This window comes from Vigna unguiculata, chromosome 2, assembly GCF_004118075.2.
Source record: "Vigna unguiculata cultivar IT97K-499-35 chromosome 2, ASM411807v1, whole genome shotgun sequence".
Lineage (NCBI taxonomy): Eukaryota > Viridiplantae > Streptophyta > Magnoliopsida > Fabales > Fabaceae > Vigna > Vigna unguiculata.
The window spans coordinates 8,301,060-8,319,360 of record NC_040280.1 but is presented as its reverse complement, the minus strand read 5'-3'; the positions used below and the strand labels follow the sequence as shown (position 1 = coordinate 8,319,360).

At 33.5% G+C, this 18,301-nt stretch overlaps 2 protein-coding genes across 4 annotated transcripts; both read right to left on the bottom strand.

Annotated features, from left to right (window-relative positions):
• Positions 1 to 12: 12 nt before the first annotated feature.
• On the bottom strand, positions 13 to 12,864 carry LOC114173286. Of its 3 annotated transcripts, none has more exons than XM_028057573.1 (15): positions 12,578 to 12,864; positions 11,887 to 12,057; positions 5,743 to 5,810; positions 3,804 to 3,858; positions 2,768 to 3,071; positions 2,482 to 2,688; positions 2,167 to 2,397; positions 1,605 to 2,085; positions 1,319 to 1,512; positions 1,001 to 1,236; positions 752 to 919; positions 570 to 677; positions 398 to 473; positions 229 to 325; positions 13 to 151 (listed from the first exon to the last, which is right to left on the bottom strand). In XM_028057573.1, the coding sequence occupies exons 5-15, from the start codon at positions 2,912 to 2,914 to the stop codon at positions 141 to 143; spliced, it is 1,956 nt and encodes a 651-aa protein (XP_027913374.1). In that variant the 5' UTR covers positions 2,915 to 3,071; positions 3,804 to 3,858; positions 5,743 to 5,810; positions 11,887 to 12,057; positions 12,578 to 12,864; the 3' UTR covers positions 13 to 140. The 3 variants fall into 3 exon arrangements, with proteins under 3 accessions (XP_027913374.1, XP_027913376.1, XP_027913375.1); XM_028057575.1 differs by having other exon boundaries at positions 1,001 to 1,233; XM_028057574.1 differs by lacking the exons at positions 11,887 to 12,057; positions 12,578 to 12,864 and adding an exon at positions 5,898 to 7,097.
• Positions 5,975 to 9,154, bottom strand: LOC114174430. The gene is made up of 2 exons (XM_028059273.1): positions 6,788 to 9,154; positions 5,975 to 6,310 (listed from the first exon to the last, which is right to left on the bottom strand). Exons 1-2 carry the CDS (start codon positions 9,152 to 9,154, stop codon positions 5,975 to 5,977), a joined length of 2,703 nt encoding a protein of 900 aa, XP_027915074.1.
• Positions 12,865 to 18,301: the final 5,437 nt, after the last annotated feature.

Here is an 18,301-nt window from a genome sequence, read left to right as displayed (position 1 = left end):
TATAAAATATAATACTACTCCAAAACAAATTACTATATAAGTCATAAAACACCTAACATCATCTTATATAAACACTTAAAAGAAACGAAGCCCACTGCTCACGAACTTCCTTCAAGACTCCTTGATCCATTGGAGATGTGTCATTGAAAATCTACACAATGAATAGTTGAGTCAACAATCTTTTAGTGATAAATACTTAAGATGTGATTTATAAATTGTACATATTACCATATCCACATGAGTCAACAATGTTTGCGGATATGATTCTATGCATGTGCCTCATGGTATAATATCCACACTCATAGCTTCCCGGTTGACGTGAGCACTACAAGTTAAATTCATATAATATCATAAATTTGATAATTGTATTTCAACAGTTTGAAGATTAACTACTTACAGTTGGCGCAATGAACTGCAACTTCTTTCTAGAAGTGATTTGTTGTCCCTGCAACCTAGAATGAGCCTCAACCGCTCTGTAAAATTTAATGTATATTGAAATTTTGCCTAATATGGAACTTAGTAAAATTGAGTTATATAACACAAAAAATAAGTTAATAAAAAAAACTTACGCTTGTAAAGTACTTTTAATTTTCAGAGTGTTAGGCTTCTTGTGTAATGAACACAAAAGAACCACAACAAACTTCTGAGGAAGAATTACCAACAACTGCCAATGACCCCTACAGATTCAAATACCATTATATACAATTAAGTTCTACATAAATATAATTTAATGTATAAAAGACATTCTTACTGCTGCAAATAAGGCGCTAAGTACACTTCTTTTTTCCCAACATCAAATGCCTCTAATAGGTACTTTTGAACCTCTTCACTTTTATTCCCAACACCTTGAATGGCAATAGGATCAATAAATCCATATATGTGATCATTCTTCTTCTCAGTGCATCTACGATGTAAATACCTTAAACATTGAAAATAAATAATATAAGAATAACATATTGAATATATTCAAACTTCATAAAAGTAATAAAAGTTTACTTACAACAACCAAAGTTGTATTACTGATATACATAACATATCAGTGCCAGAGAGAACTTCAAAAATATCCTTTTGACATATAAAAAAAGGGGTGTTGAAGGTCCTATTTGTGGCTTGGGGAGACATTTCTAATTGTATAGGTTGCAAGGCGATAGTCGCTGCCATTGCACCAAGTCGTTCTAGAATTGTCTGTTGTGGTAATGATTCATTCACATCTTCCTTTTCTTGTACTCTAATCTGCTATACATATTTAAAGTATTAAATAACATTAGTATACACCGATGTAAATAAATGCATAATTAAAACAAGTAAGGACAATTACCTCCTTTGCAATTACTTTTGCTAATCTAACTGGCCAAAGGATAAAATTTCCAGGGGCCTGCCCCACTGTCTTAACCTCTTGAGTGGGCACTGGGACTGGAGCAGTAGCATCTCGAACATCTACAACCACTACTCTCATCATATCATCTGCAATGGTTGCATGGTGTATGGTTGACCCCAATGCATATATTTTACCTAAGGTAACCAAATAATATTTGTAAAATAAATAAGACAATATAGTTAGGCTAAAACAAATACATGCAAAACAATATAATTAGACAAATTACCTAAAGCCACCAAGGACTGCAGGAGATCATCAATGAACAACTCGTAATCTGTATCACCAATGAGAGAAGCCTCTTCAAGAGGAACATCACAACTCCCCTTTGTGCTTACACAAATAATAGAAGGTTGTTGATGAGGATTACAAGGCTGGGCTGAGGGAGAGGCTAACTCTGCTCTCATGTCTGATAACAATTGTGCCTTCATATCAAAGTACTCTTTCTTCATCTCCTTCTTAATCTCCTCCCTAATTTCCTCCCTCATTTGTTCTCTCATTTCTTCTTTGATGGACATGATAACTTCCTCATTGATATTTACTTTATTATGATTAGCTGATGGAGGACCAAAGAATTGACGGATGCCTACAAATTTTCCAACACCACGAACACGTCCAGGATGCTCTGGACGACCAATGGCAACTGCCAATATGTCCTCACGCCCCTGTGGAATGAATGATCCTTGTGTGCTTTGCTCGACCAGTTCATCCTACAACACAAAAACTTTAAGTTAAGATTAAAAAAAATATATTAATACACATCTAAAAATAAATTAGTTTGAGTTACTTACAATACGCCTAGCTACGCTTTCTGTTTCTGCAGATATGTAATCCCCTGTTGGTTTTTGACGAGCTCTTTTCCATTTATCATGGCGAGGAGGATGAGTAACAATAGTCCCACTGGAATTAGAGGCAGATGCCTCTTTCATCATCTTCTGCTCCAATTTATCATAACCCCCACGAGACAATCTATGGGGGTGGACATTCTTTCTTGCTATCTCTTGTGCAGCTTTCCTCTTAGCCTATGAGCACCAAAGTATAAAGAATGATTTATTTTAGCAATATGTTCAATTAAATAGTTAAACCTACATATAATATGAATTTACCTGAAAGACAGGATTTAATCGCCTTTCCTTAAAAGCCTGCCATGTGTCTTCATCAAGGAACGGATACTTCTCACAAGGGTTTTTATCACTTAAGGGACCACAGATATAACGACTTATAAGGTCCGTCTTAAAACCCTTCCATCGTTCCCCAGCAAATGAAATCCATTTCGTCCTCAACAGATTACTATTTGGGACATCATATGTGACCTGTATAATAAGAATGGATTACATATGTTAAATATCAGTTATATGTACGTAATAAATTATATAAGTTAAGATTTCATACTTGGACACTTAGCCAAATCTGATTCTTTACTGTCTCTGGAACATGGTCCCAATCATCTATAAGAATGGATGACTTGTTCCTACCAAGCAAGGCCACATAGCTGGTGAATTTTGTGCTATTATCTCCCAAAGCTTTACCAGTTTGCATATCAAATTGGATAGGCAATCTTTGATCCGCACTACGACTGACTGTTAACTCCCTCAACCTAGTTCCACGCCTACCATTTTTTTTGGTACATGTATGAATCTTGTCCCCACCTTATGAAGGTGGAAGGTCACCAAATGGTGTATCACCGGACATTTCCCTATTCAAATAAATAATTGTTAGTGAAAATTAATAAATAATTTCTATTTAACATTTACATGCATCAATTAGTCTCCAGCTAAGTCATCCACAAACTCAATACAGTGAATCATCAACAAAAGTAATGAAACTCGGGGTATTCCCTCAAACTGATAATAAATCAAGTCAATAACTTTTCTTTTCAATTTCACAAACTAAACTTAATCTCTGTGCCAGATTGTAGCTGCATTAGCAAAAAACTATTCAGTAATCGGGGAGAGTTGTGACTATGTAGGTCAAAAAGTAAGTGACAAATAAGCATGACAGATGATTCTTCAAAATGAATTATAAAGAAGTACTGCTAACATTTTTACGTATCAATTTAGACATTTATAAAAATGTTACTAGAACATTTTGTTAGGGGAAGATGTAGGAAGGCAAGTAAAAAAGTTTAAAACTAGAACATATAAGCATAAGTAAATGAACAGGTTTTGAACTGTTAGCAAAGGATAAAAATTTTGCTATTGAAGTGATTTGTACACAAGTCCAAGGCTAGAAACACATTGGTAATTGTCATCATGCACAGGTGTAGATCATGATGTCGTTGAAAATTTTATTTTGAGAAATAAATAGATGAAATTGAATGACAAAAGGATACATAATGAACAATAGACTTATAATATCAATTTCAAAATTTACATTGGATGTAACAGAGGAATCAAGACAAGAAAAATGATTAGAGTTGTGTACTTACTATCAACTGGGATCTAATGTGCTTAAGAGATGAGAAGTCTTTATTTGGATGGATTCTGGAAACTTCAATGAAAATAATTTAATAAACGAAGATAAAAGTACATTTCAATTATCAGCAAAAGAAAAACCATCTGCAAGAGAATCGAAAAGAGAATAAGAGAAACAAATAAGGATATGTTAGAGGGTGTGAGAGTGTTTATTTTTGTTTTAACTCGTACTCTCAATTTTGATAAGCATGCATACAATGATACAAATGCATGGCAAAACTTAATCATGAGAAGCTTAGTAAAAACAGTAATGGTGAGTTAGAGCATGATTGTGCTCTTCGGTCTTCTTCCGTACTCAACCTGGTGAAAATTTTAGTCTAGACATTGAAACATCTTAAGCCCTGTTTTGGGTGATTGTGAGTTTTCAGTTCAACTGCAATTTTCAAAACAAAATGCATTTAGCCAAAATGGAGCTGGAATAATTTTTCACTTAATTTTGAAACACATACACTATCATCATTATTGCTACTACTACTATCGCTATTTCTGCCAAAACAATCATCATCTCTACTACTAATATTGTCTTTGTTTCGAGACTTACAACTGAAAACAGTGCTGAAAAACTAAAATCCATTCTGAATGAGGCCATAGGACATTCGTTCAAATTTTAAAAGAACTTTGCCGGTGACTTTTTGCAGTCTTAGCACCTTATGATGATGTTTGCAATTAAAAACACTGCAACTGGCATGATTAGTATATTGAAATATTGATATTTTAGAGAGGCTGTAGAAATAAAGAAGTGCGTGGATAATTATTATTGTCGTTATTATTATAATTTTAAAAGTTTACTTCATGTTGTAACAACAAAAAGAACAATAATATTATAATACCTAAATTTTGATAATTTTCTGAATTGATATATTTTAAAAGTAAGTTTGGAATATAGAAAAAATGAAAAATTACTTAAAAAATATTAAAAAATAATAACTTAGATCATAAAATAAAGTTGTGAAAGTATAATTTTCTCATTAAAAATTGAAAACTTTTATCCTTTATCATTGTCTCATGTTGGCTAGCCCACCATGTTTCAACTTTTAAGCCATAGACACAAAAATTCATATTCAGATTCATCACTCTATCTCTCACACATAATGGTTTTGTGTTGTGGGCTCCCATTCCCATTCCCAACAAGTTAAGCCTCACGGACACCATCATCACCTTATCTCTCTTCCTTCTTTCTCTTCAGATTTAAATTTCCTATTACATTATTATGAATTAATGTTTTCATAGTTGCATGTAATCTGAAACTAATGGACTTAACTTTGTTTCTATATTCAACTTAGGTATATTAAATTAATATACATATTTTATGTTAAAAGGTAGTACACGTACTTAGATGTAACAGTTTCTATATATTACAAAAAATCTTTGATCATATTATAATTTTTTTACAAAATATTATCACCAGATTGTAATTTATTTTTTATGTATAAAAGACAAAACTGCTGGGAAACAAGAAAAGAGTTAACTGGTGAATAAAAAAAGATGATTGCATCATCATCAGCCATGAAAGAAAATATGAGAAACATGACATCCCATGTTTTGCCAAACTATCTGTGTTGGGAAATTTGTCTCCCAGAATATGTGTTCCTCAGAAATTATAAACCTCTGATTTCATCAACTAGCTAGAGCATATATATATATATATATATATATATATATATATATATATATATATATATATATATATATATATATATATATATATATATATATATATATATATCTTAGGGCTAAACCACATAATCTTAGTTGAACTCATATTATCTACCTACCTACCTTCCTATTTATCTATCTGCTATCTATATATTCACATAAAAAATTGATATGCAACTTTAAGGTTTTAAAGAATATTCACGTAATCATATAAAAAAAGTAGAATATAAAAGTTACCTGAAAGCAATGGATATTAGGTTATCTTGTTTGTAATGGCTTCAGATCAAAACTTTGAACCTACCCACCTATGAAGAATATGAAAGAAATAAAGATGAAGTGAACCACATGAATCGTAGTTTTTAAAACAATGAACAAGAAGGGATAAAATGTACCAATTAACTTGAACTGAGAAAGATGAAGAGCGTGAAGAAAAGCCACACACAAGTTTATGAGCACATAAATAAATGGGTCAAGTTAGAATGTTCTCCCATAACCCTTCATTGTGGTCATCACGTACGGCATGAACATCATCTACTTCATTATCGACATTCAAGGTCGGCATATTTGATGAGAAGGATGGAGTTTTGCTAATATCAAGTATCAATTCATCATTGTAATCAGTATAATGTAGGGTTCTGCCTTGGAGAACCACTGACCATCTTTTGTTAGCGGGATCAGTGACATAAAACACTTGTTTTGCTTGAGATGCCATGATGAATGGCTCTTTAGTATAACCTTCCTTTTCTAGGTCAACCAAGGTAAAACCTAGATCATCAGTCTTCACGCCAGTATTACCATCAACCCACTTACATTTAAAAATAGGTACTCTGAAACTTGTGTAATCTATTACCTAAATATCTTCAATTACACCAAAGTAGCACATTGAGGCCATAATCGGATATTTATCCTTTGAACTTGAGAAATGCATTGATTCAGCTACAACCATTACTCCACTATTCTGTGTGGTGCTTTTTTCATCTTCGTCTTTTGTATGAAATGTATAATTGTTTATATCATACCCACTCTAGCATAAGACATCATAGTTTGGCTCACTTGCTAGCCAATTTAATGTATCAGAAGTTGTGTTGTCATTTTGAACCTGTTGTTTGAACCACTTCAAAAAAGTTTTGTTGTGCTCATTAATGACCCACTTTTGAGACATTCGTGGATTATTTCTCTTCACAATATCTTTATGAGCACTTAAATAAGGGATGACTTCTTTAGTGTTATTCAATATATATAAATGTGCTTGGAGAACTTCATCTCTACTCAGAGTTCTAACTTTTGCACTTCGAGTACCCTTACCAGCACCTCTTTCATGGTAACGAGACTTCGGTACCCCTATAGCTTCAACTTGTGATAAGTAGTCTGTACAGAACTCAATAGCTTCCTCTGCAATATATCTTTCAACAATTGATGCTTCTGGACGATATTGGTTCTTTACATACCCTTTCAATATCTTCATGTATCGTTCAATAGGGTACATCCATCGTAAGAATACTGGACCACAAATTCTAACTTCTCGGACTAAATGAATAATCAGATGGACCATAATATCAAAGAATGATGGAGGAAAGTACATCTCCAACTGACACAATATGAGTACAGCCTCATTTTCTAACTGATCCAACTTCTCAATATCGATAACCTTACTACATATTGCATTAAAAAAGAAGCACAATCTTGTTAAGGTATATCTAACATTCTTAGGCAATATGCCTCGAATAGCCACTGGTAGAAGTTGTTGCATCAATACATGACAATCATGAGATTTTAACCCAAGTAATTTTAGATCTTTCATGGATACAAGTCTTTTAAAATTGGAAGAGTAACCTAGTGGAACTTTCACACCTTGTAAAATCTCACAAAAACTTCTCTTCTCTTGTTTAGACAATGTGTGACATGCTGGAGGCAAGTATGTTCGCTTACCATGTGATTGTGGAGCTAATTGTTCTCTTATACCCATTTCAACTAAGTCCAAACGAGCATTTAGACCATCTTTCGTCTTGCCTTGAATATTGAGGAGTGTTCCGATAATACTATCACACACATTTTTCTCTACATGCATAACATCTATACAATGTCTGACATCAAGCACCCTCCAATATGGGAGATCAAAGAAAATTGACCTTTTCTTCCATATGTTGCTTGAAGTGCCTTTATTTTTCATCTTTCCAAACACATCCCCAATGTCTTTCACACGCTCATACACTTGTGACCCACTTAAAACCATTGGAGCTAATTCATTTTCTTGACACCCATTAAATGCTTTCTTCAATTTACGATATGGATGGTTTGTACTAAGAAATCTCCGATGTCCAAGGTATACTGTTTTCCTTCCATGTTGTAGTTGATGGTGACATGTGCCTTCTTCACATATAGGGCATGCTTTGTGACCCTTAATGCTATATCCACTTAAATTACCATATGCTGGAAAGTCGTTGATTGTACAAAATAACATGGCATGCAACTTGAATGAATCACTAGTGTACCCATCAAACATATCAACACCCTCCTCCCATAACATCTTCAAATCTTCAACTAATGGGGTTAAATAAATATCAATGTCGTTTCCTGGTTGTCTTGGACCCGAGATCATCAAGGATAACATAACATATTTGCGTTTCATGCACAACCAAGGAGGTAAATTATAAATCACTAATAGAACAGGCCATGAACTATGTTTACTGCTCAAGTTACCATATGGATTCATTCCATCTGTAGCAAGTCCAAATCTAATGTTCCTTGAATCATTGGAGAAATTTGGGAACATGGAATCAATTTTCTTCCATTGCAAACCATCTGCCGGATGTCTCAAATGGCCATCTGTTGTACGTCCATCTGCATGCCATCTCATGAGTTTTGCATCATTTGCATTGCTGAATAAACGTTTCAACCGTGGAACTACAGGAAGATACCACAAAACTTTTGCTGGAGGACCCTTACTATCAGATTCAAACTCACTATGTTTCTGTTTGTATCTTGACACCCCACATCGTGGACATTGATGTAACATGGCTAACTCCTTCCTGTACAAGACACAATCGTTTGGGCATGCATGAATTTTTTGATACTCCATACCCATCGGACACAATATCTTCTTCGCATCATAATTGCGTGTTGGCAACGTGTTACCTTTAGGAAGCATGTCACTCAACAACTCAAGTAATTCTGTGAAGCTTTTATCAGTCCACCCATTTCTTGCCTTCACATTGAACAATTTTAATACCGCTGACAATCGAGTATACTTAGTGCATTCTGCGTACAGAGGTTTTTCTGCGTCATTGCACAAATTGTCATACACATTCGCACGTTGAAAGGAATCATGTCCAATATCACGAATCATTTCCTCAATTCGATCATCCATCTCTAAATCAACTTCTTCTGCTTCAGACACATCTACACTTGGCATGTCTATTAATTCACCATGCCATATCCACTTTGTGTAGCTCTTTAAGAAACCATCACAAAGAACATGCTCCCGAATAATGTCAGTTGGTAGTTTTCTCTCATTCAAACAATTAACACACGGGCAGTAGAATTTTCCATTATTATCCAGAACATTCATATTTGCAAATTCAAGAAATTCTTCCACTCCGTTCTCATATTCATTTGTTGTGCGTAAAAAATTTATCCAACTCCGATCCATTGTTGTGTGTATAAATTAACACCACTGCTTTTGGTTAGAGCTCAGAAACAGCCAAACACGTAGTCCAATCTGTGAACTCAACACTACCACCATTTAATATAACATAACAACTCATTTGACTTTGGAACAGTTCACACAAAGGAATTCTAAGCAACAAAAATTCTATGAGCACAAGTTATATAACTCATTAATGAAGATAGAACAAAAGAATCTCTCAAACAGTTCAACTACAATTTTTATTGATAGTAGACATCATAATTATGGGTCAATAATCCAATTATAGGTAACTGATTTGACTCCTATGATATATCAATATCTAAATTATTTTCTGTTTTATTTAAAAGATATATGAATTATTATAAATTTCAAAAATTGTTATTATTATTGTTGCTATATATCTTTTATCATAATGGTTATAATAAAACCTATATAATAATATATTTATAAAAGGGGAGTATTACAAAAAATTTAGATTCGATCTGTATAGTATTTTTGTTTAATGTAACTCTCTTATTAATTCAATTAAAGATGATAAATTATGTCATTTCAGATCTTTTCAATTCACTATTAACCCATCACAAGTGAGATGGGGAAAATAGACTTATTACAATTATGTGAACTTAATTTTGACTCGCAACCAAATTTCAAAAAATAAAATTGTTATTTTTTACTTAATATATATATATATATATATATATATATATATATATATATATATATTATAAGACTTCAATTTATAATTAATATTTTTAATAAGATAAATTAAAAAGATTATTGTCTTTACATATTAAATTAATTCATAATTAATAATAGAAAATTAAATTAAAGGTGTTGATTAATACAAATTTTTTTAACTATTTTTTATATTAAGGTATAGTTGAAAATCATCCAACTCTCTCAAGTTGGCAAGTTATTGTTAGGTGAGTTTATTTGACACTTCTATATTTAAGCAACAGCTAAACACTTCAGTATTGTTGAAATTTACTTATTATTTATTTACTCTTTTTATTGATGATAAGTATTGTTTTACTTCATTATAGTTTCTCACACCCTCGGATGGTTTCCATAAATTTAAAAACAGATTGAATTTTTTATATTTTCTAATTTTTTCAATTACTTTGTACCATTACTAATAGTAAATTTCTAGAAACTTTTTATTTTATTTGCAGTAAGAAATTATAGTAGCGTGTTTTCCTATGTAGGTGATGATTATGAACATGTGTTGTTTATTAAGACCTAAAATAAGTGGGTGGTGTATAGTAATGTATAACTACTGCTAGACCACCCTTTTACTTTCTTCTTCTTTCAATTACTTATTTACCCCATTGAGTTAATTTAATTAATTTCCTCAACCGTAAAAAATTTCCTGTACCAGACTTAATTTGCTTTAGTTTCACTAAAATAAAGGCATAGAAGTAAAATGTCAGTGACAGTGATTATTGGCAAAATGTCACAAAATCAGAGGTAGAGAAACAAGATATTACGCTTGAGTTCAAAGTATATATACATATAGGAAGCTACCTCAAGTCTCAATCTCAAGTGTTAATCACAACAACTTGTCATGGCTCTATACAGGTTCTTTGGAAAGCATAGTGGGTATTATTGGGGGTGGTGTTTGTTTGATGAACTCAACTAACAGGAAAACGAGCAGTGTTTCTCTGAATCTGTGTTTGTGCTGCAATCTATCCCAACTTTGTTTTGAATTGTAGTTTTCATCATGTACCGAGAAAAAGGTAGGATGATGAATCTTTTGCTTCTAAAAAGACTTGGTCTCTATAGTCTCAATTCCCGTGAGAGTGAGCTATACTCATTGTATCCGATACAGAAAAGTAGTGGATACACATATACATATATACTAACTAGTTCGTTTTCAGCTTTTTTTTTCCTTTTGCCTCTCTTCCAACAAGTACCCTGTAGCTACCACTTCGAAACTGTTTCTATCACTCTCCCCAGACAATGCAATGAAACTGAAACAGTCACACCCCTCTCTCCTTCTCTCATATAAACTGCATCTACATTCACATTCACAACAACTTGCATGCATATATATAAATTTTAATAAAATGTTCTATTATTATTCATTGTTTAAACCAATAGAATTGAACTAGTCTTGGTATTCCTCCATTGATGTGAAGTTGAGCAAGAAGAGACTGTATTCAGAGTATCTTAGTATTATTCAACCTCAGGGCTGTTGCGGGAGACTGCATTTTGCTTTTGGGAATGCCTCAGGGCTCATCCACTATTCTCTGCTTTTAGGTGTTTAGTCCTTTATTTTTAATTTCTTAAGTTTTGCTACCCATGTTATTTTTAAGTTTTATATTCTTGGTATATTTCATCACAGAGAGACATAGCTCTATCAGGTTTCAAATAGACCTGGGTGAGGGTGACTGCGAATAAAATGTTATGAAGAGGAATGTACTATAGTTATAAAGTTGCAGAAAGGTCATGAATTATTGAAGGTGATAAGAGGATATGTTTATTTGCAGAAAGGTCTATCACTGCTGAAGATTCAAATGGATAAATGTGACAGTACTAATAATGTAAGCAGAGTGACTCATAGGGGACAAGATTTTGTATATGCTTCCTACTTTTTATGTTGCTGATGTTAGTGAATATGAGCCAGTTTTTATCTAATTTCAAATATTCAGCTACCTTGTTGCACAAAAGGAAGAAAAAAAAGAAAAGAGATTCAGGGACAAGAGATATACAGAGTAGTTATATGAAAATTTTACCAGTTTACACCTACCACTAGGATAGTGGCATCACAACTCCTGCAGATATCCCCCAACCAATGTCTGAACAGGTGAAATTGGACGCTTAGCCCCTACAGAAGCTGACCCCAAGGCTTTCAAGTTATTCAATGCTTCTTCCTTGATTGATTTCACTCCTTAAGACTTGAATTTCTAAAACCACAAAAGTTAGCAATTAATAAAAAATAAAAAAACTCGGAGAATTTGGACTTTTAAAAAAATAATACATACATTCTTATATACTGTCATCTAACCATCAAGCATTGAAGAAAACAATATTGCTTCAGGAACCATCAGGAGAATTTGGACTTTTAAAAAAATAATACATACATTCTTATATACTGTCATCTAACCATCAAGCATTGAAGAAAACAATATTGCTTCAGGAACCATGATAAAACTATGGCGTGATTGAAGAAATTAAATATTGAATAAACTGATTAAGGGAATTCTATTATCTTAGCATAGATTCTATAGAAACAACAACTTGTGTGGACAATCATCAACATCATTATGTTTCTTCTTTACTAAGTATATAGTTGATATTAATTCAGGCTAGCAACATGAATAGTTAGGGTTCCATCAGTTAGCAGTAATTAACTAAAGCTAGTGATATTACTTCAAGCTAGCAACATGATGAACAATTAGGGTTCCATCAGTTAATAGTAATTACCGGTTAGCAACATGATGCTAGCAAACGAAGAGCACATAAACAACACGCGAGGGTGACGAGGTGACTTCACATGGTGACGGCGACTTCGTAGGCGACTCCGCACGGTGATGGCAACTTCGCAGTCCACTTCGCAAGCGACTTCGCAAGCTACTTCGTAGGCGACCGGTGACGGTGATTGTTGGAAAGTGGAAGCGACAAATGTTGGAAACGAAGAATTGTGTTAAGGTATGCTGGAAACAAAGAATAAGGAAAGGGAAGCAACGAACTATGTTTGAAACAAATGTTAAGGAAAGGAAATGAACGAAAGAAATGGAAAATGAAAAACATACTATGCCGGTCAAAAGGTCAACAAGTATAATATCTTTTTTAAAAATTAAAAAAATAATATATATATATATATATATATATATATATAATTTATACCAATTTTAGCTATAACCGATATAAAAAGTATTTTTCAATATTGCTAAAAATGTCATCGCGTTAATTTTTATACCAGTTGAAAGTATAATTGGCATAAAAGATCTCACATTATTTACAAAATTGTCATTCGTCTCTTGTTTTATACCTGATGGATTTGAACAGGTGTAATAATGTAGGTATAAAAAGCTTATTTTGCACTAGTGACATAATAGAATCAAGCATATGTTATTACGATGCAGGGCAATTGGGTCAGAGCGAAATTATCACCATGATTAAAGAAAAAAATATGTCGAAGATGTGTTTAAGTATTTTTACTTTCTTGAATATTTTTAACTCTTTCATACAAGGTTTTTTTTTTTATGTGAAAACAAATAAGAGATATTAGAGACACAAATAACGTCTTACCTCAGTCCTTGACCTCTCAAGCTGGTTCCTTTTCGGTTTGAACATGTCATCTGCTAGCGTACATGGCTTGGACTCTTAAGAGATTATTTGCAGAGAGGACTCTCACGATCAAGTCAACAAAAGGCTCTCCAAAAAGTCAAATATTGGATTAGGGAATTAATGAAAGCATACCTCTTAATTGCTGGGGTCCACCTGCATTTATAGAGTTTATTAATTATATTTGCCACCCTTATGGGCTGGGCTGATATTAGGGCCCTGAATGGGCCTAGGATTGGCCCAGGCCCTGTATTGGCGTTTGTTGGTATTTAGGACCTTGTCTGCAATATTGTAAGTTTGGTGTTATTGACCTATTACGCATTATCCTTTGAAGTAGGCGGCCTGGGCCGCTATGTGTTTCTACTTGACTGGTGGCCTAGGCCGCTATGTGGTCCTGCTGACTGGTTATATACTTAGTAATTTTATTTGTGGAGTTTTGTGTAGGCGGTCTTGGTCGTATGGTTGCCTTGGTCCGCCTAGATATAGTACAGTTTTTAATTTATCAGATACTAAAATCAATTAAAAGAAATGCTTTTATAGGGCTAATTATGTGTGAAAAGTTTTATGGATTTATTAATCATTTAAATTTTCATGTAACTGATTAAATTGTTCATAAGATATTTTAGAACAGCACAATCGATTATCGATTTTGTTAACCAATTAAAGTAAAGAATAATTCAAGTATTTCTAGAGTTCTAAGAAAAATAATCAATCCATCTTTCATAATCAATAAAATATGTTTTCAACTTTAGATTATTCAATCAATTAGAACGTAGCATAAGACATTGTAATTATTATTTTTTAAATTAAGTTACAATAATCATTTAATATTTTAAAATAATAGATTAAAACGTGTGGATATCAATTTTAAATAAGAAAATGATATTTTAACTCCCAATTTTTGACTCTTTCTCTTATTTCCTGACATGGCAGCTGATTTGTATTTAATTTTTTAATTTGTGTTTTGTTTTATAAAAACACTTTGGCAACATGTGAAAAGCTAAGGGAGAAAGGGTTCTTCTATCCTGCAGACCACACCCAAACAAGCAATTAGGGTTCTCTCTTCTGTAGAACAGGAACAAAGGTGGAGAAGACGAAATTTGATTATGCCCATTTCCCACTATCACTTAGTTGAAGTGCTTCCATTTTCGATATTAAGGTATGTTAGGTAAGAGTTGTATTCGTTAGTGATTTTGAAGTACGAGATTGCTTTCAAAATTTAGCAAGTTTCTCAATGGCGATGATTGCGATCGACGGTGGTGCTGGCGGCAGTGGCAACAACCAAACCTACAAATTGTACCGTCACTAGAAAACCCTAACCGTCCTTGAAAACGTTGTGTCGTGTGTGAAGTTTTCGAACAACAGGACACTATTATCCTCAAAAAAACCCTAATCATCTGGTCATCTGCCACGCTCTCCCTCCTCCACCGCCTCGTTGGCCACTCTGAGGGCATCTCCGAATTGGCCTGGTCCTCAGACTCTCACTATATTTGTTCTGCCTCTGAAGACTACACTATTTGCATCTGGGACGCCACCAGGGGCGATTTCATGAAGATCCTTTGCGACCACTCTGTCGCGGTCTTCTGTTTGAATTTCAATCCCTAATCAAGCTACATTGTGTCCGGGTCATTGGACGAGAGCATTAGGGTTTGGGATATGAAGACCGACAAATGTGTCCAAGTCATCAATGACCACTCCATGCCCATCACCTTCGTGCACTACATATCTTAGTTTTAAAATAATTTTATTTATTACAACTTATGAAATTGTCGTTGATTTACGGACAATTGTAGTTACTGTTATTGACTCTCTCTTTATTCTTGGGATATAGTTTTTGGTTTATGAAACTAGATTGAGGTGGATATAGGAAATTGTTTTTTATAATTGTTTGTCACTAATTAGATTCATTGCAGAATATTTTTGTGGTCAGCAATCCAGTAAAACTGGTTTAGGGGATCAGTCCCTTACAATAGATCATATTGTTGTGCAAAATGTAATAAATAGGTCACCATTTAATATGTCAGTGGTGAGCAGTTAATGAATCCAGTTCATATGATATTTGTGAAGTGCGAATTGTGGACCACTTAAGTCAGAGCAATTTTTATTATGTTCAATATACCTTTCATACATGTTACTAAGGTCATTTAATACACTAAAAATGATTTACATTTAAACTTCCTTAAAAGAGAGCAATAGTTATATTGTTATTCAAAAAGTATGGGCAGGTCACCAGTTAATATGTCAGTTGTCACCAATAATTCAATCCAAAGTTTACATATATGTGAACTAAATTTTATGGACCAATTCTCTCCCACCATTTTTTTTATGTTCAATATACCTTCCACACATGTTAGGAAGGTCATGTAACTGTAATTGGTTTACATGCTCAGTCCCTAACGACAGGCCACAATTCATATTTTTGTGCAAAACGTAATGGGCAGGTCTTCATGTAATACATCAGTGCTCAGTAGTTAATGAATCCACAGTTATCATGTCTGTGAGGTGAGTGTTGTGGACCAATTATCCTAGAACAAATTTTATTAGGATTAAATATACCTTTCATACATGTTGTTAAGGTCTTCTAATACACTATACATGGTTTACATGTGGACTTTCTTAAAATAGAGCAGTGGTTATACTACTATTCAAAAAGTATTGGGCAGGTCACCAGTTAATATATCAGCGGTCACCAGTATTTCAATCTCGAGTTTACATATATGTGAACAAAATTTTGTGGACCAATTCTATCCACTAATTTTTATTATGTTCAATATACCTTCCACACATGTTAGGAAGGTCATGTAATTCACTATAACTGGTTTACATGTTCAATCCCTAATGACATGCCACAATTCATATTGTTGATCAAAACTTAATGGGCATGTCACCATGTAATACGTCAGGGTCACTAGTTAATGAATCCACAGTTAATATTTTTGTGCAAAACGTAATGGGCAGGTCACCATGTAATACGTCAGGGGTCACTAGTTAATGAATCCACAGTTATCATGTCTGTGAGGTGAGTGTTGTGGACTAATTATCCTAGAATAATTTTTATTAGGATTAAATATACCTTTCATACATGTTGTTAAGGTCTTCTAATTTACTATAAATGGTTTACATGTGGACTTTCTTAAAATAGAGCAGTGGTTATACTACTATTCAAAAAGTATTGGGCATGTCACTGTTAATATGTCATTGGTCACTAGTATTTCAATCTAGAGTTTACATATATGTGAATTGAATTTTGTGAACCAATTCTCTCACTAATTTTTATCATGTTCAATATACATTCCACACATGTTAGGAGAGTCATGTTTGTAACTAGTTTACATGTTCAGTCCTAATGACATACCACAATTCATATTGTTGTGCAAAAAGTAATGGGCAGATCACCATGTAATACATAAAGGTCATCAGTTAATGAATCCACAATTATCATGTTTGTGAGGTGGGGTTATGGACCAATTATCCTAGAGCAATTTTATTAGGATTAAATATACCTTTCATACATGTTGTTAAGGTCTTCTAATACACTAAAAATGGTTTACATGTGGACTTCCTTAAAAGAGAGTTGTAATTATACTACTATGCAAAAAGTATCGGGCAAGTCACTAGTTAATATGTCAGTGGTCACCAATAATTCAATCCAAAGTTTACATATATGTCAATGATCACCAGTAATTCAACCTGCCACCACACACAACCATCGAGCTGAATCAAACTAACGGAAAGCAACAAAAATCCTAACACCACTCCAAGGACAACAAAAATCTTGGAACGAACTGGGATTTCGTTTAGGGTTCAAGAATAACACCAAAACTTGGAAATCTCGTCTTTCATTTAGGGCCCAGAGCCTATGTCAGCAGCTCCTTGTTGTAGAAATCACCAATGCCGATTCGACATGAGTTGAAGAAACCAGTGCAGCCTTCATTGGTGGTGTAAGAATCGAGGTGACCTCTGATTATGAGGAGAGTTTCATTCACGGGATCACCCTCGCAAACTAGGTACGTGTTCTCCGTGCACAACGTCGACCTCAACCTCTCAAGTCACATTTCGTCTTCTCCACCCTTTGTTCGTGTTCTGCAGAAGAGAGAAACCCTAATTGTTTGGATGTGGTCTGCGGGATAGACGAACATTTTCTCCCTTCGCTTTTCACCCGCTGCCACAGTGTCTTTGCAAAACAAAACACAAATTAAAAAATTAAATACACATCAGCTGCCAGGTCAAGGAGTAAGAGAAAGGGTCAAAATTTGGGAGTTAGAATATCATTTTCCTTTTAAATAAGTGTTTTGAAAACTCTAGAACTAGATATTGATTCTCAATCTTCAACATTAATTTGTAATAATAATAACGAAATGAATTGTCATTTCCTCAGTTGTTTTCATACTTTCAAGATGTCATAATAAAAGTTTGTGTTGCGATCAAAATCATATCGATTGCTTTGATGTGTTGAATCTTTTGGTTTTTTATTTATTTTTGTTGAAATGTTTCAGTATTATTTTTGGGGTTTTGGATTAAAAGTTGATAAGGCATATATTCTTATGGGTTCAAAAGTCGATAAAAGCAATATCTTATTAAGATTTTTTGAAAGTGATCAAGAGTTGATTGGGATAGTTGAGTTTGCAATTGCATGTTGATTGTTATAATATTCTAAGGCCGAATAATTAATATCGAATATAGGATCAAATGGTATTAACTAGTATAAATTCTTGTGCAATATTTTTCTTATTTCATCTTGTTTGATTGTGTAGTCCTTTAATCTTATATTAATCTTGATTTATGTTCTTGTGAGACTATCTCTTCACATACGCCTCAAGTATTCTCTCCTCTTCATTAGGGGCTGAAATGTCTAGGTAT

Bases quoted from the DNA above. Each gene is read 5' to 3' on its own strand.
- LOC114174430 (XM_028059273.1), bottom strand. From the start codon at position 9,154: ATGGATCGGAGTTGGATAAATTTTTTACGCACAACAAATGAATATGAG. The intron at 6,311-6,787 runs GTTAGAACTCTG...TTTAAATGTAAG, and splicing joins AGGGTACTCGAAGTGCAAAA to TGGGTTGATGGTAATACTGG.
- LOC114173286 (XM_028057573.1), bottom strand. From the start codon at position 2,914: ATGCAAACTGGTAAAGCTTTGGGAGATAATAGCACAAAATTCACCAGC. The intron at 678-751 runs GTAAGAATGTCT...TTGAATCTGTAG, and splicing joins TTAGCGCCTTATTTGCAGCA to GGGTCATTGGCAGTTGTTGG. The intron at 326-397 runs GTAAGTAGTTAA...TTTAACTTGTAG, and splicing joins TGCAGTTCATTGCGCCAACT to TGCTCACGTCAACCGGGAAG.